The 24881-nt window shown below is 38.3% G+C and overlaps 1 protein-coding gene across 1 annotated transcript in view; it reads right to left on the reverse strand.

Annotated features, from left to right (window-relative positions):
- Positions 1–269: 269 nt before the first annotated feature.
- LOC133525142 (hemicentin-2-like) overlaps positions 270–24881 on the reverse strand; it is a 38925-nt gene continuing 14313 nt past the window's right edge. The window contains exons 10-26 of the mRNA XM_061861401.1: positions 23226–23397; positions 20296–20544; positions 18189–18261; positions 15977–16173; positions 13769–13943; positions 12860–12954; positions 12337–12490; positions 11712–11836; positions 11007–11144; positions 9987–10124; positions 8914–9026; positions 7254–7490; positions 6202–6352; positions 3149–3825; positions 2382–2558; positions 1888–2021; positions 270–1392 (exon numbers count right to left, since the gene is read on the reverse strand). Coding sequence (XP_061717385.1) covers positions 1239–1392; positions 1888–2021; positions 2382–2558; positions 3149–3825; positions 6202–6352; positions 7254–7490; positions 8914–9026; positions 9987–10124; positions 11007–11144; positions 11712–11836; positions 12337–12490; positions 12860–12954; positions 13769–13943; positions 15977–16173; positions 18189–18261; positions 20296–20544; positions 23226–23397 — 3159 coding nt within the window. The 3' untranslated portion in view covers positions 270–1238. The remainder of the gene's footprint in view (positions 1393–1887; positions 2022–2381; positions 2559–3148; positions 3826–6201; positions 6353–7253; positions 7491–8913; positions 9027–9986; positions 10125–11006; positions 11145–11711; positions 11837–12336; positions 12491–12859; positions 12955–13768; positions 13944–15976; positions 16174–18188; positions 18262–20295; positions 20545–23225; positions 23398–24881) is intronic.

Consider the following 24881-nt stretch of genomic DNA (forward strand, 5'->3'; position numbering starts at 1 on the left):
AGGGTCTACCTTACCTTACCTACCTTATTGGGACTAGTCCGGTTTCCTCACGATATTTTCCTTCACCGAAAAGCGACTGGTAAATATCAAATGATATTTCGTACATAAGCTCCGAAAAACTCATTTGTACGAACCGGGTTTTTACTTGTGACCTCCGGATTGAAAGTCACACTACTCACACTCTTACCGCTAGGCCACCAGCGCTTCTGATAAGGAAGACCATTGTATGGAATAAAAAAAACATAGTATTTTATGCTAATCAAACAAACTTCTGATCACTCAATTGTTATATTAGTAACTAAGATTAGTAATAACATTTTAATGGCATTTTTAGTAGTAGCATACGTAGGAACATATATTGCCAGTACCCCTAGTGTAAATAAATTCGATTTCGAAACGTGACGTACGCGTTTGCGTTTAGTCTCATTTTGTATTGGATTTAGAAAGAGCGCGCCAAGCGGGACGTTTTGGAAACTCAAAATCCTATACAAAATGCCTTTAACGCAAACGCGTTCGTCACGTTATGATGTCGATAAAATTTACACTAGGGGTACTGGTGCAGAACACTGAAATCTTTTTGTAATATAAAGGATGAGTCACGCTAGAACCCTAGGTGAGTCCTGAAAGCATCGGTACGGCACGGTAATCTTTGCAAAGTTGAGAATAAAAATCTATTTCATTTAAGCTGCAACGAAGAAATAAGTCCACAGAAGAAACTTTTTTCTAAAATGTGTTTCTATATATTATTTTATTTTAGTATATGGAAAACCAACAGCGCTGTATATATCTAGAACTTCCAATAGAATTACAGAGCCAATTACAGGTTCTCACTTATAGAAATATAATAAAATATAAAAAGTTTTTGCCCATCTTAATTTACACATACAAGTTCCTACAGCATAAGATTAGATCTATATTATATATATGATTCATTTTTACAGAAATAAATTAAAAAAAGAAAAAAGTAGTTGAATCCTGTAAGTACATATTCAATAATGCACCGAGCCCTGTCCTGCGCCAGTATTATTGTCACCCATGAAGTGTCTAATTAATTTATTTTTTATTACTGCTATGCTATCATTATATATGTCGATATCACAATTTATAGAAACTTTATTTAAACTCATGCCTGCCCTGCAGAACACGAAAATGAAAACGAAGTGCTGGATGCCTCGGCCCGGACCCTGACTATTCTAGCGTGAGTCATTTTTAAATCATACAAATCAACAAGCATGCGCTTAAGCAGCGTGTAAATAATGGTCGTCAGGCAAGTCGGACACTTCCAGAAGCAAATTCTTGAAGTCTGGGAAAACGCCCTGGTATCGGAACGCGCGCTCGAATTTTTCTAGGCTGCAGCAGTAGGTAAATCCGTGGTGTACGTTCCGCCATTGTCTGAAAATAAGACATGTTATAAATAAGTTCTAACAAAACAAATACTGACTTCACAAAACTGATATGGTTTTATGGTCTGCATCAACAGTTTACACTTAACCAAAGGTCGATTTACGAAAGACTGCCCGATTTACTATAAATATATGCTATAAATAGGTGTGTCTATAATAGTTGAAGAGTTCCCTCGATTAGTCCAGGATCTCATCATCAGATCCCAACCTAAGGACAATTATTTGACCAACTGTGTAACCTTTAAAACACAGAAAAGATTTTTTCTGATTCCAGACGTCTTCAAGAAATCGGGGAACATACATAAAGAAATCCAAAGATCCTGATGAATTGAAAATCTGTTCTGGAGCCTAGCCAGTTGACTAAAGTTTACAGTAAGCTTCATTTTAAGGTCGTTTTTTGTTGCATATGTCTGGTCTGATCGGGGTTTATCGATAAACGATTGTCATCTTGTCTGGGTCCCTTGAACGTGGTTCGATTCCTTACCCGTACTGCATCCATTCGACATTTTTGCAAACATCATTGCACAACTGGTAGTTACGTGCCTCCGCCAGCTTCAAATCAGGCACGTTCACTTGAATTATGACCAAAGAAGTCTCGGTGGTCGGGTCTTGGACTATCTGGTTTGCAGAAAAGAAGATATTATATTATGTTATGGTGTTGCCTGTTTATCAGGATGATCAATAATAAATAAGTTTTTAAATGTTGAAGAGATGGACCTGTTTTCTTAGAAGCTAATAAAAACAGCAGAGACCATAACGGGTCCGCAAACAGAATAAGTTAACCGCATCACACTCCAATAACCAAAAAGAGTATAAGTAACATAAAAAAACTTCTGCCTCTTCTGTCTACATTTTTTATACCACGACGGTGGCAAACAAGCATACGGCAGACATTGTATATCTAGAATTATTAATTAATAACCAACGCTTATTGTTGTATATCATTTTGTAAAGAATAAGTACTTTCATCTTGCTTACCTTCCACAAGTACTTCGGAACCTGTACATCCTTTCCCCTGCTGTGAAGAACGACTTTCTTCTGCCTCGAGTACGCATCAGGCAGCTCAAGGTCATTAGCTGTTCCGGTGAATACTTGAAGTGTCCGGTCCGCAGACGTTACCAGATTCCTGACTCGGCGCTCCACTTCCTCCCAATTCTGGACAAAAGAAATAGAAATAGTTTATTTGGTGTACAATGAAACTTAACCTATAATACATCTTATTCTAGAAAAATCTTACACCAAAATGAATGCCGCTCAGCATATGCCGATGAAAAAATCTGAGTAAGATACTTAGCCATGACGCTGGTTTTCACGGCAACCAGAGAGAGAAACAAGAGAGAAAACTACAATAAAATAAAACATAATTAAACTAAGCTAGAATTCAGAAGAAGGTGAATTTGAACTATAATGAGATAAAAACTTTACGTAATCTGTACTAGCAAAGGTTGGATTGGAGACATTTATGAAAGTGGATTGGAAAACTACAAGAGATATCAGTCACAGGACTGAAATTTGATGAGAAAATCAATGCCAGTGAAAATTGTCTGATTTAAATTGTATACAAAGAGCACAAAATATCAACAAATTGAATATTTAAGTATCTTATTTTGTACCAGTCTACAAATAGACTGCTTACCTGTGGCTAATACGGGTGAACATAATAATTTAAACAAATGAACCAGTACCAATACTTACGTATTAAAGTTTATCTACTAAAACTAATAGTGATGACCGAAAATGCCTACCTTGGAATCACAAGTGCCCCAATGTGGCGCCAAGTTCAGATGGGTGTACGTGGCACCCTGTAATCCAGGAGCAACGTCCATAGGATTCACCAACATTCTCTTCGCAAAGCAACACCCGTCGCCCCTGTGGAATTCCTTATTCAAAATCGCTGATGTCTCTGCATTCTGATTAGTACAATCGTATAAATCATCCAAGTCTACGGGAGAATCATAGTTAAACCATACAGTATCGTTGTTAGTTACAGAATTAGCTAGCGATGGTTGCATGTCTAGTTTCGTATAAATAGGGTTCTTTGAATCCAGATCAAGGCAAACTTCATAAACAGTTTGGAACGTTGCTCTTGTCTCAAAGCCGATGTTGAGTATTTCAGCATTTCGTTTTGCACACTGTCGCCCTGTTCTTTTAACGATTGGCTGCCACATCTCTCTGCATTTTAGGTCTGAGTAAGCGAAGTGTCTACCATCTGCCTTATGCAAAAATTGTTGTTCATTGTCACAGGTCACGATCATTTCTTTTAAATACATCGTGTTGAAATACGAAGGGCACACTAACTTAATGGTTTCGTCTTTAGGTATACGAATGTAGACGCCACTGGTTTTAAAGTTAGGCACTTTATTATAGGGCGTTAACATTAAAGGTTCATTTTTACTAAAGTGCGTTACATCCAGCAAGCATTCTGAAATGAAAAGTATAATTTATATATTTTTTTAAATGGAATATGCCTGGAAACCCATGGATTTTATCGTACATTAACGCTTTACGTCATAAACAAAAAATATCACTGACACGCCATGGTCCCGGGCGCAAGCAGTCTAATGTAAACCTTACTTGAAAGTAAAGGTTACTTACGTCCGCCATAACACCTATAGTTGTCCTTGGCGCTGTGGGCACGACTAGTAACAACGACTTTAGGTGTTCTTGGCGTTCAAAAGGTTAAAGGCTTTTATCCACTAATAATGTTCTACGGTGAGACGTTAAATACTTTTTCATCACACTTGCTCGAAAAAATCTTATTTCATGCAGGTGTACTGAAGGACTAAGGCCTATATTGTTCCCGCGGGAGTTATGTATTGTGAAAAAAAAGCTATAACTCCCTAGGGAGTTACAGCTTTTTCTTTTAATTCTGTCACTAATTCATACGAACCATGTAAGTTTACTTTTAAATTAATGACGTTTATAATTTAATATTTTTATTTATGTTTAAAATTATTTAATTTGATGAATTTAACAGCCGTTTAAAATATTTTTACATAATTTTCAATCGTGGCTGAATGCCGAATAGGTCTGTGCCTTCGATACCTAACCTGTCAAGAAAATACAAAATGGCGGACGAATGTTTGATATGTCACCGCATTTAAGAATTATTTCGCTTAAAATTTAGTTTTTTCTTCACAAGTGTGATGAAAAACATTGTGTGTAACTCCGGGGGTAATAATATTGCAAACTCGGGTCTTTAATTTCCTCCAGCCTGCAGCTGTCGGGAATTACCACCCTCGTATTCAAAATTTCATTTACCCCCCTCGTTGCACAATGTACTATTTCACCACACCAGCTGGTAAAGGCTCTCTTGATCGTTCAAAAACTGATGAGAAAGTTGCATTTTATCCTTATGTGTGGCTAGTAGAATTGACTTTTAAATGATGATTTAGAATGATAAATATATAACAATATTCATTTTGAATTGATTTGCTTTGATTTTGTTTGATATTTTACAGTCGGTATTTCCCTTGCGTTGGTGTGGTGAACAATGATGTTTTACTCGGTGGCGAAATCTGTTTAACCCTTGAAACCCTCACAACGCTCAAAATTCCGCTTTTCGAATCACTCGCTATGGTCGTGGTTCAATTTTGGAATTATTCCCTTGCTCGGGTACAATATTAATCAGCACGAGAGATTAAACAGCAACTTTGCACCCCAACAAATAACTATTACAAATGATAATATTCGTGTTTTTTTTTGGTGGAAACGGATTTAGTGGGTGAAACTGACCTCACCACCTGTATTTTTCAAACTCGATAGGTACCCTGACAGGTGTAATTTCAATACAATTTTTATGAGATTTGGCGTTTTTAGGTTATAGCTTACGATATGGAGATGACAACTGTCAACCTACCCATCGAGTTTCAAGAATACTATGTTATATCTTATGTTTATCCTTGGTTGATGAATTATCAAATAAATGATTATCTTATCTTATCTTATCTTATCTTATCTTATCTTATCTTATCTGTCTTGAATTTAACTATTAAACACGTAAGTAAATACTTTTAGTGCGATCAGGATCAGGCGATCTTCCCGATTGTAAATTAGTCAGAAGATTGTTGAGATGTTACTATCAATTAAAAAATCGTTAGCCGGTTGTATCGTGGTGAAAAGACTGTCAGCTGGTCGCATGGACATGTTAAAAAAACCGGCATACCTTTTTATGATACTAATATCAAAGTCATGTTGGGCTGGCTCATTCCTAGGCCAAATAATAGGCATCGCCATTCGAGGGAACGTAGCCAGCCTTATGGGCACCCTTCCGCAGGGGACAGACCTGGGGGACTGTGCATTGGAGGGAGTTTTTTAATATGTTTATTATTTTATTACATTTAATTTAGTTCTATCATGTTTGCATGTAATATTATATAAGGCGTGTATTGAGATGTTGAGGCGTTATATAATATGACATATATGTGTCATAAAGAGGTAGGTGCGTATTTTTTACATGTTTATGCGACCAGCTGACGGTCTTTCCACTGTGATACAATTTTTAATTCATGATAGCATCTGTTTAGATATTATCCAACAAAGTATCAATCGGGAGGCGATGACTGACGATATATGCTCTTGGCTCGTAGTCTATTACTAAAAAGACCAACTATCCAAAATCCCCTAATTACGGTACAAAATTAACTTAAATATCTTTAGGAGTGACTATCGTTTGAATAATGCAGTTCTAAGGCATAATGTTTTCATAAATGAGATACTTATTGAAATGGTGGAAAATAGTTTCAGCATTGAAATATAGTTGGGTAGTTTTACGATACTTATATCATTGATGTCTTACCGAATGACGAAATGATAAAATCTTGCTTCGCTGTTCCGTAGGTGTTGCTGACAACGCAAGTGTAGCGTCCTTTGTCGTTGTCGTTGTACATTTCCAAGTCGTATCTGGATTCTTTGAGGCTTATCTCTCTGTCGTCGTGATACCATTTCACCTGATAGTAAATAATTTAAGGACAAATTAGTGATATAACGTTGGGGAAATGCGTTTACGCATGCCACCTATTCCGGGGGAAACCAGGGGCGATGACGGACTAACCAATAGAGGACTATTGTCTAAAACCACCAACGAATGCCGGTTTCGCCTTAGATGGGGCGCCGCAGGGTCGCTATCAGCATTCGACCGCGTGCGCCCCGGCGGGCGGCCTGTAGGCCGCAAACATTTTGGGTGCCAGTTGGTCAGGCACCCCAGTCCTGTGGGCTTTTAACCACAAAGACTCCCCCGAAGCCCTGCGCAGCCCACTACGGCGGAGGCAGCAACCGCGCATAGCGCCTGGCTCTGCCCCCAGCCCGTGGTCGGCGGAATGGATGCGCGTCAGGGTCATTCTCGAAATTAGTGATATGCCTGGTTAAGGTTTTTATTTCTGTATCATTGCGTGTCTTCTGACATTTACAATAATATAAGATCTCCAGCATCTTAATGTTGATATCCACTGTTAAAATACAAATACAAATAATTTATTATCATAAGGGTTGTATACATGTGAGATATATCCATCACACTCCAAACTAGACTGAGCCTGTATCTTGGCAGTCTGCAAGAGCGATTGACAACTATTTTCACATTAGTAGATGATACAGTGCTTAATACTAAAAGTAATTACTACAATACAAGCTACAAAATACACAATAACTAAACTAAAAGAATTAAACAAACATATTATTCAAGATTCAACATATTATGTGAGCGTGTGTTTATGTGGGTGGTGTATGTGTGTGTGCCAGAAGGAGTGTGTGTGTGTTTGCAAGTTTGTGTTATGTGGCTAGATGTGGCTATTGGATAATAGGGCTCTAATAGATACTTTAATTATTATTTTAAAAATTATTTAAATTCACCTTAGGTTCCGGTACTCCACTAGCAGTACAATCCATGGTGACAAGTTCTCCGTACTTGAAGGCTATGTTCTTCTCGTCATCAGGATAATCAAAGCGTGGTTCAAAGCCGACCTCAACCCTGGTGGAGCCGCTCTGAGCTGGACGGTCCACGGAACTGACTCGGCATGTGTACGTTCCTGAGTCTGATTCACTCACATCGTGCAGAGCTAGATCAGAAGAAGGCAGACGTTCGCCGTTCTGAAATATTAATATTTTATTTTTAGTGACCCTGTCTATGAAGCCGATAGTACTGGGTTCAAATCCTGGTAAGGGAATTTATTTGTGTGACGATCATGAATATTTGTACCTGAGTCATGGGTGTTTTCTATGTATTTAAGTATTTATAAATATCGTTGTCTAAGTACCCTCAACACAAGCCTTATTGAGTTTATTGTGGGACTTAGCCAATTTCTGTAATAATGTCGTATAATATTTGTTATTTATTATTTTATAGCTGTTTGTAATATGTTTATACGATTTTCAATTAGCTAAAAAAAATGTTTTTTCTTCGCAAAATATTGTGTGTAACTCTGCCTGCAGCTGTCGTGAATCTATAGTCTCTGGTTTATATCATATTTCACTTTCACTTACCCCCCCTCGTTGCATACTGTAATATTTGTCATGATTTATTTATGTTTACATTTAAGATAGCAGTTAAATAATAATTACCCCGATTAATACAGGGGTAGTTGGGAAAATAACATTATACTGTTGGCAACACGGTAGTTGGCAACACGGGGACACGGTAAATGTTGGACAGGCTCGTTCACTTGGGTTGAGGCCGTCAAAGAGGACGCATCGTAATGAACTGGTTAGGTCAGAGTACCTGCAAGTATCCCGATTGTTATAGTAGTAATAGTTTAGAGTAACCATGCGAGAAGACGCACTACATATTGTTTAAAGCATAAACTTATACCTCGTATAATAGTACATTGTGCAACTAGGGGGGTAAGTGAAATATTGTACGAGAGTCTATATATTCACGACAGCCGCAAGCTGGAGTGAATTAAAGACTCGAGTAACAATATTCTTACCCCTGGACTTACACACAATGTTTTTCATCACACTTGCGAAGAAAAAATTAAATTTCAAGCGAAATAATTCTTAAATACGGTGACATTTCAAACATTCGTCCGCCATAATTATTGTCATTCTTTGACAGGTGAGGCATCGAAGACACAGACCTATTCGGCATTCAGCCACGACTGAAAATGATGTAAAATATTTTAAACAGCTGTTAAATTAATTAAATTACATAATTTTAAACATAAACAAAAATATTAAATTATAATCGTCAGTATTTTAAAAGTAAAACTCATTTATGCTACTTGGTTTGTACGAATAAGTGACATAATATAAAAAAATAGCTTTTTTTTCCATAACTCCCGCGAGAACTAAATAGGCCTTTGTAATTCAGTACACCGGCATGAAATAAGATCTGTTTCGAGCAAATGTCATGAAATAATTACGTTTACAGCACTACCTACTGAGTAATGATGATGACTTTATTATTCCACAAAAAAAAATATTTATAAAGGGCAACTAGAAATCAATCATTAGCGTTTATAGTAAAAGGAGACATGCTTAGAACGAAAAATGGCAGAGACAACGTGTAATTTACCTTAAACCATAATACTCTGTCAGTTTTCTTGTGCGGAACACTACAAGGGATCATCGCTGATTCTCCTTTTTTCAGCTTGAATTCATTGGTAATAAATCCTGGATCTGAAAAATCTATAACAGAAATACCATAGTTTATTATCAATATCATCTAGCGTCCCACGGTCCTAATACTAGAACAAATTACTTCCAATTAAATTTAAATCATTATTAAATGGAACAGTTACTTTTGTTTTGTCTCGTTCAAATTTTAAAACGCAATAAAATCTATTCTATTTTCTAACCATCGATTCAAATGTTATAATTCATACATTTTAGAAAACGGACTAGCGAGATCGGTTGTATTAAATGAGTAAAGATAAAGATAAATTAGCTTCTAATTCAGTGGCACGAACATGGATGGCCACTGTAAATAGGGACTTAACACAAAGAGAATGAAAAAAAAGAAGACTGGATGTAGACAGTCGAAGATGATGATTAATGGCATAGATCATAGGAGAACTAGGTATCTTCTGAAACTAGGTAAGAGTAGTCTGAGACTACTGACTGGTATCATAACTGGTCACAATACTCTTAATAGACATCTGAAGATAATGGGCATAAGTAGAGATGCCTCCTGTCCACACTGTGGTAAAGTGGAGACTAGCTTGCACTTACTAGCAGAATGTACTATGTATGCGGCACCGCGACATGATACATTCGGTAGTGATATACTAAAAGAGAGAGAACTAAAGGATGTCGAACTTAAAGATGTCCTTCTGTTCTGCAGGAAAACGAGAAGATTTGAGGAGAATAGTGGGGGAATGCCGCCGGAACAGTAACCTGCAGCTCTAACTCCAGGGAATTGGGCTGAGTGAACGCAACGAGCGATCGACAGCCCGCCTGCTTTCGGCCGGGCGTCCCTGCACTACATCTACATCTACATCTACGTCTAATACCATTACAATCAATGCATCTTTGCTTATGATATGATGACATGCACAGGAAAGTTGTTTCTCATTTTTGAGTAGTAGAATCACTTTTATCTGATATAAACACAAACATTTCATTTAAAACTCGCTCCATTGAACTTACCATCAACAACAACACTAAAATCTTCTTGTGTTTGTCCAAAATCATTGGATGCTTTACATGTGTAGAACCTGCTAGAAGCTTTGTCAATATTCTTAATAATGAGGCTGCCTTCTGCACTAATATCAAACCATTTGGAGCCTAGAAGAAAGTTACAATTTGATTACTTATACAATAAAAGTAACAAAGCGGGTACTGACCAAGTAGTCGGACCCATAGATTAGTATATATTATTACTGTAATAGATAAGTAACTATCGGCGATTTCACGTTCACGCCTCTACTAGTGCTGCCCCTAGTGGACGTGCTCTCAACTAATGGAAACACTATATAAAGCAAAAAACGTGAACAAAATAACGGAATAGTATGGGAATTGACAGAAACACACGTAGCATGATTGCTATATTTGGCCACATCAAGCGCCGTGATCGTTCCGTCTTCCCCCACCACCCGCTTTGCACGCCATGGTCGGACCAAGCTACCTCAGTACCAAATTTGACAGTTTAAGAACAAAGTGTGAAAGTGTCAATGTAAACGTCGTATTTTTATAGATATTTAATGTTTATGGTGATTTATTATTGCAAAGTCCGTGCAGACCTTGGTTTGATAATGCAAGTTTCGTTACAAGACTTGAAGAGAGAATTACAGTGTAGATAATAGTTATAGTAGAGCAGATCGGATTCAAGACAGTAAACAGGATGCAAAGCTTTAAGGAAAAATATCGGCCCGATTCGAAAAATGAAATACGATAGCGATAAGTTCTGGTTTAGATAAGTTCTCATTTAGATATCGTCTGTATGACGTATAATTGTCAGAAGCAGCTCGATTCGGGCAACCAATGTCAGAATGTCACTTTGACGTTAGAAATAGCGTAGAAAGATCTTATTGGGATCACAGCGGACTCGAAATAAACATAAATTTTGACATGTCGTTTAGTTATCGATCTTTCCAAGATCTTAAACGTTTATTAATCATTCTTTGAGTCGGGCCGTATAACGATTTTTATTATCTTGTGGCAAATTACCTGAAGCTATATGGTATGGTCCCATCTCCCAGGTTATGTCCGGTTTTGGGTTTCCAGTAGCGTTGCACGGAATCAGGAGTTGCATGTCGCCTACTACCCCTTGGAACTCTTTTGCCGTGTAGTAAATTTTAGGAGGTGCTGTGGACCAAAAGTTAGATATCAAGAACACGTATAACGTACCTTTGGTGTAGCATGCCTGTATAAAGGATAACTCATGGTCCGGGCCTGGGCCTTGCTTAAATATCCGTTGTATTATAGAAATACTGTATTGTAAAATGACACCCAAAGTTCACATTAGACAAAATTGCTGAACAGATGAACTGAACAGCATCCTCTCTCTCGCGTATTTATAGTAAAAACAATCATGAATTAGGATTTTATTTATATTGTCACATGGTAATTTTTTGTTAACATAACATAACATAACATATTTTATATATATATATATATATATATATATTTTTTTTTTAAATTCCGCTACCTAAAGGTTCTCTGGAAGAGATCGCTTTTTAGCGATAAGACCGCCTGTTGTTTACCTCTTCTTTATGTGTTGTAATATTTGTACTGTTTCTGTATTGAGGTGTGCAATAAAGTATATTTGTATTGTATTGTATTGTAATTCTTATAATCTATATGATCATGAATAGGTCTTATTTCTTTGCAATAGGCAGTTTACAATGGCGTATAAATTTGATATAAACTTACCTAAAACATCAACTTCGTATGTAATATTCTTGGAGCCTCTGGAGTTGGTAGCCACGCAAGTGTATTCGCCACCTTGCCTCAACAGTATCCTATCAAAGTGTAACCTTCCTGTATCGTCGATTGGCCTAAACAAAAAAAAGTGTTCCTTTTTAAATAGTTTGAATGTCTATTTCATTCACATGCTCATTGGCTTCAACCATTTCAGGGATTTCAGCAGATTAAATAGAGGTTTTATTTATTTAACTTGTTAAAAGCGCTGGTCTCTCGAACAACCAAATTTTTGTTGATTTAAGCAATGCTGTAGAGAGAGCCTAGGGTCCGTAGAGTAGCGACACCCTTAAACTTTTCGAGGGCCTTAAAAAAACCGACCCAAAGCTGGCTTATTCTAAGACCAAAAGTAGGGAGCGCCATTCACCGTGGAAATATAGCCAGCCATATGGGCATCCTTCCGCAGGGGAAAGATCTGAGGGACATATCTAAGGTGCTGGGTTTATTTATTCGTTTTAATGGGTAAAATTATATTTATTTAATTTTAATGTATTTAGGTATCAATTAGAGATATTTTAGATCAGTTAATATAACTTGCAATAAACTTAATTCTTAAACAATTCTCTTTAATGCTCACTCTAATCGGCTGGGCCTGATTTTAGCGTCTCTGCTGCGATGGACCCAAGTTATGCTGGGCTTGGGAGACCCATCCGCTCTGCACGGCAATGTTACCGTTGAACCTTCCATCTGCTCTAAGAAACTGTTCTTGGGAGACTCAATATCGACTGGAACTAAAATAAAAAGGGTGTGCAATAAAATTCAAGTACATAGTTTATTATCTCTAGATTGCCCTGACATCGTAGAAATTATGCAAATATCCACACGCATGGCTATCCAACTTGGACTTGGAAATTCTTGCTACCTACACTCCTACATCTAATTCAATATACATAGCGCCTTATAGAGACCACCAAGAGGGGACCAGAAAGCTGGCCAATATCCAGCGGGGCAATGCGGCCAGCCTCCTGGACATCAATAACCAATCCGAGCGACCATGACTTTCAGCCATTTTTTATTTATAAGGTTTTTATTTAAGTGGTTTTATTATACTTGACCTAGTTGTATTTTGTTGTATCATTAAATTAATATACCATGCTCACCATAAATATGGAGCTTGTATTTGATACTGTCCACTCCACGTGGGTTGCTCGCTTCGCATTCGTATTCGCCCTCATCTGATGAAGTAGCTAAAAACCTGAAAAACCATACTTTGTGAAAACTAATCCAAGTTTCTGAATAAAAACACTCTACTGCAAAAATTTCATGATGATAAACAGGAACATGTGCGGGTAGTTCAAAAAATTCGAGCACAGCTAAATTTAGCTAGTCATTCTTCGAGGTCACAGGGACAATACCGTCCAAGAAAATTCGGAGGCAATTTCCAAGTTAATGCGTTCATCAACATCATCATCATACTGTCCTGGCCGGTTTCGACCAAGGCGACTGTTGTAGTACTGGTTAATGAGAGCGACGTTCGTGAGCCCTCAAGTGGCTGACATAACCGATTTTAGCAGCAAATGTACGGCCACATTCACTGCAGGTCAGCACCCCTCTGGTTGGTTATTGCCCGATGACGGTCTCCCAGCAGCAAATTTTATATGCCAGTCTTCTCTGCATTTTTTTATACCACCTCAGTGGCAAACAAGCAAACGGCCGGTCTGATAGTAAGCAGTAACCGTAGCCTATGGACGCCTGCAACACCAGAGATATTACATGCGCGTTGCCAACCCTTTAAAAACCTGTACACTCCTTTTATGAAGTACGCGTACTGTAACCACTCGGGAAAACCTCGGCATTGACATCATTCCACAGTCGAAGCATCCGCGGGAGGAAATTTCTCTACCCGACCATTTAGGTAGGTTCTGGGTGTGAGGATGAACATCGTGCCGACGGCAAGCGGTACGGTGATAGAAAGCGGTGGGGCATTCACCTTAAGTCCCATTCTACAGAATTAAAATTTAAATCAGAGGTTATATTATATAATAGAGATTATAGGAATATAAACTCACCTAAGAGTCCCATCCGCGAATATACTATATTTTGCATTGCTTGGTATAGGCACTCCATTGAGCTTCCACGTGATGGTCGGTGCCGGTTCTCCGTCGGCAGGGCACGTTAACGTAACGGGTTCCCCTAGGTCCGCGGTCAATATAGACTGACTTGGTCTTGAAATCGATGGTTTATCTAAAGCAAAATATGATTGTAAAGTTAATCGGATTTAAACTGTCGATATCGTACTAACAAAAAACTGATAGAGTGAGTGAATCAAACTGAAACTCGGCGTGGCTTGCCGTGTGGCAATATGCTGAGTGGGGATCCTGTTTCAGCGACTGGGTAGTTTGTGTAGTGTGCGTTATTCTATAGTACTGTCGAAATTTTTGTGCAAATTATGATGTTTAATCAAAATGTATTTAATTTATTTCTTTCTTTTAAACCGTGAAGTGAATTTTTCCTTTTGGTCAAAGTTAAATTTTTATATGGAGGGTTAGCCCTTCGGCCGCGTACGCAACCAGAGCTTCGTAACCAGATGCGATCGAAAAACTATTTCTGCCTTGTACGAAACCAGTTGCGATCAAAAACTAATTTCGTCTTACCCGTAACCAGTTACGATCGAACACTTCTCGTTCTTATACGAAACCAATGTCTGGGCCATCTAGCTATAGGTTTTTTTTTTCAAATATTTTGTAATGATACTCATGATAATTTCTTATCCTGAATGTCAGTGCTCCATGTCTCTTAAGCCAGTGTCTTTTAAGGAACAAGGTTACATTGTATTTGCCAACAAAGTATTTGAATATTATCAACTGGTACAATTTTTGTGTTCTGATTTTTGACTAGATATATAACGTGTACAGTACTTATACTGTATAACAAGGTGTATAAATATAATCTTAGCTGACTTTATCAACGGTCGAAAGGTTTCGTACAACAAAGAAAAGTGTTCGATCGTAACTGATAACTAGTAAGACGGAATTAGTTTTTGATCGCAACCGGTTTCGTACAAGGCAGAAATAGTTTTCGATCGCATCTGGTTACGAAGCTCTGGTTGCGTACGCGGCCGAAGGGGGGTTAGAGCCATAGCTAGGGTCCTTAGTTGCTCAAGATTTGACATGTGGGCGTGTAAGACGACTTCAGCAGTAGTAAGTAAACAATGGAACACTTTTAATATGCGGTATATTGATTAAAACAAATAACACATTAATCACTTTAAATAATTAACAATGACAATAATTAACTACAAATATTCAAAGTAAATCACTAGAGGCACAACGATCCATCGGAGGTTCGCAACAGAATGCCGGCGCGGGCGCAGTGGACCGGTTTTTAGGCCTTCCCACTGCTTGTCGCCGCACCGCTCCGAAGTTCCGTTAGGTGGCGCGATCTGGTCTGAAGCGCACCTTGGCCTCAATCTAGTCAACAGATCAACTTATTTTATTTTGCCGACAGTCATATAAATTATCTGTATCCTAAAATCATTCCTTTTTAAAAATGCCAATTGATCTGAACCATTTAACCAACCGACTCAAGAGAAACTAGGTCTAATTGGAATTAATCGGTTTCCACACGTTATTTTTTTTTGAACAAAAAAAGTTTTTGATAAAATACGTAACCATTTCCGGGTTAAACACATTTTTGGAAAAGGTCACTTCTGTGGAAATTAGGTACAATAATTAACGAATCTCGTAGGTATATGTATATATATTTTTTCCGTTTATTTTATTTGACTCTCAAGTACTGAAAACAAAAATGTACCATCAGCATCAAAAGTAGCGGATCAAACAACGCGTCAAAAGTATCTACTATTCTGTAACAGCTTAACATAAGGGGAAGGTTCTATATGTAGAACAATTAAGACTGTAATAGATATACTTTTGAACGTGAATTTAAGACATTTATCTATATTTGGATAATTTATTCGGAATATCAGATACTTTTGGCGCGTTGTTTCATATGCTACTATTGCTGCCGACTGTACACTACCCGTGAGGGTGCAGCGAAAATAAATTTGATGCCCTTAACTTTGCATAATCTATGGGAAAAACGCCAACAAGTTAACCATTCTGTAAAATGTGTATGACCCTTCCAAGAAACTTGGTTTGAAAGTTACACACCTTACGGCTAGCCTTACTTTACTATTAAAATTATATTTAAGTAGTACGAAAGGCCTGAAGTTAAAGTTGTCTATTACAGTCATAATATTCAAAAGTTTGACTTACATTCCACAATCAAATCTATCTCATGGGAGTCCCATTTCATCTCATTGTATGCCACACATCTGTACGAGCCCGCATGGGTAGCGTCGACGTTCTCCAAATGTATGGTATCTGAAGTCTCATTCATGCGGGGGTAATCGATAGCAGCAGTACTTTTGTAGTACCAATGCATCCTCGGTTTTGGCTTGCCTTTAGTTACTCTATACAAGTAATAAGTTTATTGACACAAATTAAAATGGATACATTTTTTAACGCTGATTGCTTTTCTTTCAAAAGTCAACTAATATTCATCCAGACAATTCTATCAAAGCGAAAAACAATGAGTTTCCATTGTTCTATCACAGAGTTGCTACGGCCACCACGGGTCTCCATCATCAGATTAGCTCGATTATACCATAATAAGGCATTGTTACCCAAGTTATAGTAAAATTTAAGCTCAATCTACAAGGCTCGGAAAAACGCCCGTCATTTTGAAAACATGACCCTGTTCCGTACAACAGAGACTTCCTTATTCCAATGTCAACGATTAAGGCCCTCAGCACACGTAGCGTAAGCGCAAGAGACGCGTGAGCGTATCGCAATACGCGCGTAGAACGAGAGCGCTACGAGGACGTACAAGTTCAAAGAAGTCCGCACACGAAGCGTCGTCGTAGCGTAGCGTATGAGATGTCTGTCGTGATTACTACTGGCGTAGCGTAATACAGACGTAAAAACAAAACTTCTGACATATTCAAACATTAAAAAATCTTCTTCGTCTGACGTGAAAGTTAGATCGTCGACACATCCGCTGAAGACATCTGACGCCAGTGACGCCATGATTTCAACTAATGAGATTTCACTTAGAAATCGATTACGCTTACGCGACGTGCCCAGAACTCTATGCGTGTCGTAATGTTTTTATGATACGCTTACGCGAGACTTACGCTTACGCTCCGTTTGCTGAGGTCCCCAATGACGTCCGTAGACTGTGAACGAACATTTTCGACAAATAAATGTCCTAAATCATGGTTGTTTTCCAAATGATATGCGTTTTTCCGACCCTTGTCAATCATAATAAATAATGAGAAATGGGTCAAATTGAGCTCGAAAGATTACGGACATACAACGGGAGAGGTGATACTAAATAAAAAGTAAAACATGATACTCATTATAATAATATACCTGTATGTTACGGGTAATGTTAGAAGATTAATTAAACGCAAGTTTACCCTGATATAACTAATATTACTCAAGCTTTTTGGGTAAAGTCCGAAAATGTAAACAACATAAATCTGTATTCGGCGTTTAATCGAACACATCTAGGTCTACCCAACACTGGGAGGATAAATTCAGAAGTGATGATGCAACACCTAAAATTGCTCAGCCAGTGTTGGGTAGACCTAGATGTGTACGGGTAAACGCCGAATACAGATTAATGTTCTATAAATTTTCGGATTTTATCCAAAGGCTTGGGTACTTAATACTAGTTAAACCAGGGTAAATTTCAGTTTAATACCCTTCTACTCGTAACATTATCCGTAATATATTTTGACGACCGGTTTGGCCTAGTGGGTAGTGACCTTGCCTACGAAGCTGATGGTCCCGGGTTCAAATCCTGGTAAGGGCATTTGTTCGTGTGATGAGCATGGATATTTGTTCCTGAGTCATGGGTTTTTTCTATGTATTTAAGTATTTATAAATATTTATATATTATATATATCGTTGTCTAAGTACCCTCAACACAAGCCTTATTGAGCTTACTGTGGGACTTAGTCAATTTGTGTAATAATGTCCTATAAATATTTATTTATTTATATACAGGAAATAAGTGATTTCTCTGACGTTGTTTAAATGTACCTGATACGGAAGGTGGAGTTAAGGAACGAGATCTCCATGTACCAAAAAGTGTCATCAAAAAACTTTAAATAGATGGCGCTACAATAACTAGAGTACTTGAACAAAAAAATCAAATCATAGACAGCGCAATTCACTCCGTCAATAACGCCTAGGTTCTTAGCTACTCTAGGGCTACTCTGGAGAGATTTGGAACTATTATTTATAGCTGACAGCTGGACACTTTTGCAACAGTTATACCATAAGAGATGCCACTCCTCTTAATTCCACACTCCATGGTACCTGAGTGAACTTGAAGTTTTAAACTGATCACTAAAGAATGTTTCCCACTTTAATCAGATGAAAATGAATTAAATCAAATTTGGTTATTCTAAATACTTACTGGCATCTAATGTCAACCGCGGAACTTTTCAAAGCCGTGATTTTAGTTACTTCCTTGCTTATTTCTGGCTCTTCTGAAAATTTAAAAATAACTTTGTTGTAAAATACAACAATGTACAATCAGCTGCCAAAGTACATGGCTTTGGCATGGATTTCATTCATAATGTGTCCATGAAATTTTGCTTCTCGCTGTACAGATGGCACGAGTCAAACACAGAGGTGAACTACTAAGTAGATATCACATATCAACTAACTTATATTTCTAACTTTCTTCTTTGGACCCGGGTATGTCCTTAAACTACGTCCACAAGAGAGGTATGGGCATTGTGAATGTCATCTCGCTGTGTGTGGTAGGGCACAGCACAGCGGATGTCATTCCAGACCTAGAGCAGAGCCCAACTGGGGAAGTACCTCCACCATACAGAAAATCGCAGCCAAATAACACTAGACCCTACTCATAGTGTTGTGTTCCTGCCGGTGAGTAAGGTTGCCAGAGCTCAACGAGGGTGGGAGGGGGTTAGGGTCGGCAACGCGCATGTAACTCCTCTGGAGTTGCAGGCGTACATAGGCTACGGATACTGCTTACCATCAGGCAGGCCGTATGCTTGTTTGCCACCGTCGTAGTATAAAAAAAAAAACTCTATATCTAAATTCAAAAGTCACACGATCGTTTACTCGAAATTAGCCCTCATTATCCACTTGTGATTTTAAATTGTCTTTTTGTACCTCAATTGACATATATGCTCCGCTAATGTCCTTTTTGGAAACATCAAAATGTATTATCGTCTATAGATGATTTGATCAAAATTAGTTTAGAGACGATTCTAAATATTCAGCCGAGTGAGCCTTCTCGTCTCAAGCGTCCCTCCCTATTCGGTACGGAGGTTTAGGAATTCGCAAAATTTCCAGTGTGGCTTCCCCAGCCTTTTTGGCATCCACTTATAGCATGTCTGGTCTCATAGGAACTATCTTAAGGGCTTTGCCCACAAACTGTGAGATTGCGAGCTTTTAGGATGAAAAAAATGTTTTTTGAAATTGCTTGCCCGGGCAAACAATTTCCAGATACCACAAAATCATAAAGGAGTTGGTATAATATTTACTGCGATTTTTAACTTATAATACTCTTTCAGATCGCGCGAGGATTTTGGCGGTCGGAGCCCGGGCAGCTGGTTACTAGCTACGTGCCCATCCTTCACTGGTACTTTCTTGGATCCGACCTCCCTTATAGACTGGTGACTGGTTTGCAACTCGAACTAATGTAAAAGCGGGCGGAGAGGCGGAAAGCGCCGAAATTTTGAAAAGTAATAAATATAAGAGCCTCGGCAGAGCGTACCATTTAATACCATTTGGCGTTGGAACTGCAGAAATCGCGAAGCGTCTGGTTGACGTAACTGATGACCGAAGAGCTGGTGGCTTCCTCGCATAACGTAGCAGTATTGCGATACAACGAGGAAATGCGGCCAGCATCCTTGGTACAATGCCTCAAGGGCCTATTTTAGATTAAAGCTAGTTAGGTTTAAAGATCTTTATTTCTCATAAGAATACAAAATATTCACTTACATGAGAATTTTTCTTTTTTTTTTCATGCAAAAAAACATTTTAGCGGTGAGCGCACACTTATAACAAAAAAAAAACGTAGGTACAGTTATAGTACTTAATCCTCTGTATATATCCATATAATGTAAATAAAATTATATTCCACTTAGAAAATAGTATTTTGTTATATTAAATTACTCTAAGTTCTCATGCTTCATTGGAGATATCCAATACAAAAACTCGCAGTGATTTGTATCACGGCAAAAATATCCTAGAGTCGGACAAAGCTGATTGTACCTATGGTATTTGCAATGACAAAGTGTGGCAAATTTCCGAAGTTCAGTTAAACTGCAGCCTTACTAATATCTAATAGAACTAGTTGTTGTTGTTAATGTTGACAGATTGGTGGCCGCTTTCGGATGAAAGAAGCGCCTGGCGAAAAATCGCGGGACACTTCTGGATGCGACTAGCCCAGGACCGGGATAAGCGGCGTACACAAAGACAGGCCTATGCTCAGCAGTGGGCGAATGGAGGCTAAAATGATGATGATGATGATGAATAGAACTACTAACCAACACCACTAATCTCCACTCTAAATGGATAAATCTTTATCTTCCTTGCATTTCTCGTTTCGCAAATGTAGTTGTCGGCCAATTTAGGTTCCATAGACCGGATAGTGAGGACGGACCCATCTTCTGACAGTTCCAGGTTTCCATCTGGTTTTAGTGGTTTGCGATCTTTGTACCATGACGCGGTTGCTGGTGGATAGGCTTCCACTTTGCAGGGTATTTTCACTGACTTCTGGTATTCGATGGTCATATCTAAAAGTAGTGTAGATTTCGTTACTGTTAATTGTACATAATAAGTGAATGTGTCATGTCCACTGGCCAGATCATAGAATTTGATCATTTTATAATTGATAACTTCATCATATGGTATGTTAAGGTTTAGCTTTTTCATGACGTGGCCAACAAATTATTTCATCAAGTGATTGCCACGTCCTGAAATTATCAATTCTATAATCTGGCCACGACAATTATACAATTAAACAGCCATGGATATACAAAATACGTTTTTGAGTACGTGATCTATTTTCTTCTCTAACTTCTTAACACCACGTTAATCGATAGCTACTTTAGGTATACCCCGTTTCATATATCATGGCGGGATTCTACTTGATACGGTCACTAGGCGTAAACAATACGAGTACCGTGTCTTACATGTAACTGTCAATGTCAAGCAGGGACCGGTCTGGTATCCCCTTAGAGGGTTTTTGGAGGAGTATTTCTTAAGGCTTTGCTTATTAAATTACCGTTGCTAACTAAAACCCTTTCATTTTGCTTTTGAAGCGCTTCATAATATGGGTAATCTGCAGCGGCGTGCCTAGAGTTTTGGAGTAGGGCAAGCCGAAATATATGTTTTCATAATGACCTGTCCAATCCTCACTTTTCGCACTCAAATGCATATGTTAGCCAGTCGAGGCGAACTTATCATAGCGCACTGAGGTACCTACTGTACTACTAAATAGAACTTACCAAACATATCAGCAATTATAAACCTATCTTTATCGCACCAGATAAATTATACATCTCCAGATTTAATGTGTTTTTAACCATAGAGACTATACATCTCTATTGTATTGTATTAATTATTTATTTTAAGATTATTATAATGTAATGTTTACCCAGGTATTGGCTGTTGTATTTATAAATGTTGTTATGTATTTTTCATGTCACTGTATGATGTTACTATAAATGTTGTATTGACTTGTAAAAGAGCCCTTGAGGCCTACTTGCAGAATAAATTTTTGAATTTTGAATTTTGAATTTTTTGAATATACTTATAAGTCGTCATAGCCAGAAGCATTCCAAACGTTAATGTCGTTCGAAAAAATGGGCAACACCAGCAATAGATACATCTTATTTCTATGGGATCAACTAACAATCTAATATTTTTTTGTTTTGTAACCGGCCGTTGCCCTACATAATTTTCTGCTATGCCAGACTTGTGTATTTCTCAGACAACTCAGTCTGAGAAATACACAAGTCAGGTGTTGGTATTGGCGCGGAAATGATATCCAGTTTTTTCTACGAAGTTTAACAACTTTACCTTGCCTTCGTTGAGTAATACAAGGACGCATCTCATCCCACAACTTCATATATTGTTAACGAATTAGACACTTAAACAACAAACAAACAAGTCCATACTCACTGATTCACTTAAAACAAATTAAACTTTCGATACAGAATAATAGTATTTTGACTAGTCAAATAATAATACACTTGAAATTGTTCAGTTAACGCGCGCTCGTGCACAATTATGCAGCTAACTTCACACTAAAAGCCCGGCTTAATTCGCCGTATAAGATTGCTATACATACCAACAAATTTGTAGGCTAGAGCGGGACGAAAAAGCAAGCCTGGTTGCAAGCCGATGAGTGCGAGCAGGATAGATCATACGACTGATATCTTTCGCGCGGACGAGGCGCCACGGCAAAAGTTTGCAACACGCTCGCGCCGCGGTGGCTTGAATTCAATAATACGAGTTCTTTTGGCGCGCGGTTTAAAAATAATCTATATTGATCTTATTACTACGTAATTTCGGTAAGGAAACTAAGGCAGGCCCGGCTTTTGGGCTTGTATGGAAGTACCGCCACTGGTAAGCTGATACCCGTTTCTAAGCGCTAACCCCTTGAAGGGGTATTGATTATAAATAGAATCAAATATTGCTTATTTATGTTTAAAGAGAAGTATTAAGTGTCTAGCCTTGACAGCACAGGCGACACAATTTTTTGAATTAGGAAGGGGATACCCTTTCATTTAGCGGTATCTCTGAAAGGGAAACCCCTTCCTAGAGCTAAGTCAAATGAACGGGTAAGCCATTCAAAGGGAAAGCCAATCGTTGAGGCTATTCGATGAACGGCTAAGCCGTTTAAAGGCTCTGGGAAGGGGGTGGACGGGTCCCTGCTGTCCAGTCTTGATCCTTTTGTGTTATTATTTGACAGTTATGTCAATCTCATAATTAAAAAAATTAAAACTAGTTGTTGTTCGACTGACAGGAACTGCATCCTATTCCTACAATCGATCAAGGCTAGATGTTATTATATAAGTATTTGAGTTTTTAAGCTTTTATCGTTATACGCAAAAAATGAATAAACCAATTTATGTAAATGTTTAAACTGTCTATACGATTTTTATTTTATTTTATTGAAAGTTTTTAACCTTTAATATAAATATTCATGATATTATTGGAAGATTTGGAAGTATGTCTGACATGGAATTAACTGCAAGAACAGAAGACGGTGGACAAAAATTATATAAATAAAATATATTTCGTATCGATATCCAATAAATACATTTATTTATTTATTTAATCTTTATTGCACAATACATGAAGGTACAAATGGCGGACTTAATGCCTTAAGGCATTCTCTACCAGTCAACCAATGGGTTAAACCAGAAAGATTAAGTAGGTGCAGTGTCTTTTAAAGTAAATTAATTACCCTTAGGAAAAGCCAGGACTTTAAAGTAGCTCTTCATTTTAGTTTGAACAGTGGTTTTACTTTCACCGCTGCCGACACTGTTGACAGCTTTACAGGTGTAAGTGCTGTTTCTTGTCACATTACTTATTTCCAACACGCTGATGTAATCGAACGGCAGTTCAATGGTAGACTCCTGAAATTAGATAAGATATATTATTGACCATGTAAATACATTTAGCACGTCATACAAAACAGCAAATTAAAAAAAAACAGTCCTTTTGTTATTAATATTATAAACTGATCGATTGGCCCTAGCCACACCCTATGGAAAGTGAAGACAGGGCCTAAGATGGTGCTCGCCGGTTCAGTAGTAGCCTAGTCACTCTTGCTTTAAAGAGACCGAGATCATATTTGTCAGGGAATACAGATGGCAGGAGCGCATTCCATTCCTTAGCCATCCGTACCAAAAAAGAAGAGGCAATTTTGGACCCGGGTACGTCCTTAAACTACGTCCACAAGAGAGGTATGGACATTGTGAATGTCATCTCGCTTTGTGTGGTAGGGCACAGCACAGCGGATGTTATTCCAGATCAGAGCAGAACCCAACTGGGGAAGTACCTCCACCTTACAGAAAACCGCAGCCAAATAACACTAGACCCTACTCATAGTGTTGTGTTCCTGCCGGTGAGTAAGGTCGCAGAGCTCAACGAGGGGAGGGAGAGTTATTAGGGTCGGCAACGCGCATGTGACTCCTCTGGAGTTGCAGGCGTACATAGGCTACGGAGACTGCTTACCACCAGGCGGGCCGTATGCTTGTTTGCCACCGACGTAGTATAAAAAAAGGCAAATCGTTCTTTTGTGTTAACTCAACAATCAGACAAATTACGATTCATACAGAGGGATTTTTAGGCTATTGCATGATAATAAATTGTAGGTAAAAATGTATACAAATTAGTTTTAAATAATGTGCTCTTAATTCCTTCAATCTATCTTGCACATGGTTTGGCGAAACGAAAAGTATGAGTTTTAACAATAAGCATTTACAATAGGAATAATTTAATTGCATTAACTTCTACTATTAGTACAATTTAACAGTCCTTACTGTATGTTTGTTGTGTGCTAATTTTAACTGTACTAAATATCTTTTCATTTCTCATGCTCTGAAAGTGGATCGTTGTTGTTCTAAACAGTGTGCAGAAATTGATACATTTCTTTGCCGGCTGCTGAGCCAGCTGGCTTGGAGTCTCGGCCGCCTCCAGCGACAACGCCAATTTCGTGGCGCGTTTGAACGTGAGTTCGTCGTCCTCTGTGAGCATTCGCTGTCGAATGCGCTCGCTTTGTAACCCGTAAACAAATTGGTCCCGTAAGTTTTCCTTCAAAATGCTGTTATCCGAAAACTTACAATGCCAACTCAATTTATTCAATTGCACGAGGTACTCGCTTATGGTTTGACCTGTTTACATGCACTAAAGATCATTCTCTCAGCGAGTGTTGACCTTTTTGGTGAAAGATGTTCGTCGACTAAGGTTACAATTGTGTCGAACTAACATTCGGGTGTATCCGGGTAGCACAGGTCTATGATTCAATCGAAAGGCTCGGTGCCCACTACCGCAACTAGGTATTTCGAAAAATCAGCAACTTTCACATTTTGTATCGCGAACCAAGCCTTCAATCTGC

This window comes from Cydia pomonella, chromosome 14 (genome assembly GCF_033807575.1).
Source record: "Cydia pomonella isolate Wapato2018A chromosome 14, ilCydPomo1, whole genome shotgun sequence".
Classification (NCBI taxonomy): domain Eukaryota; kingdom Metazoa; phylum Arthropoda; class Insecta; order Lepidoptera; family Tortricidae; genus Cydia; species Cydia pomonella.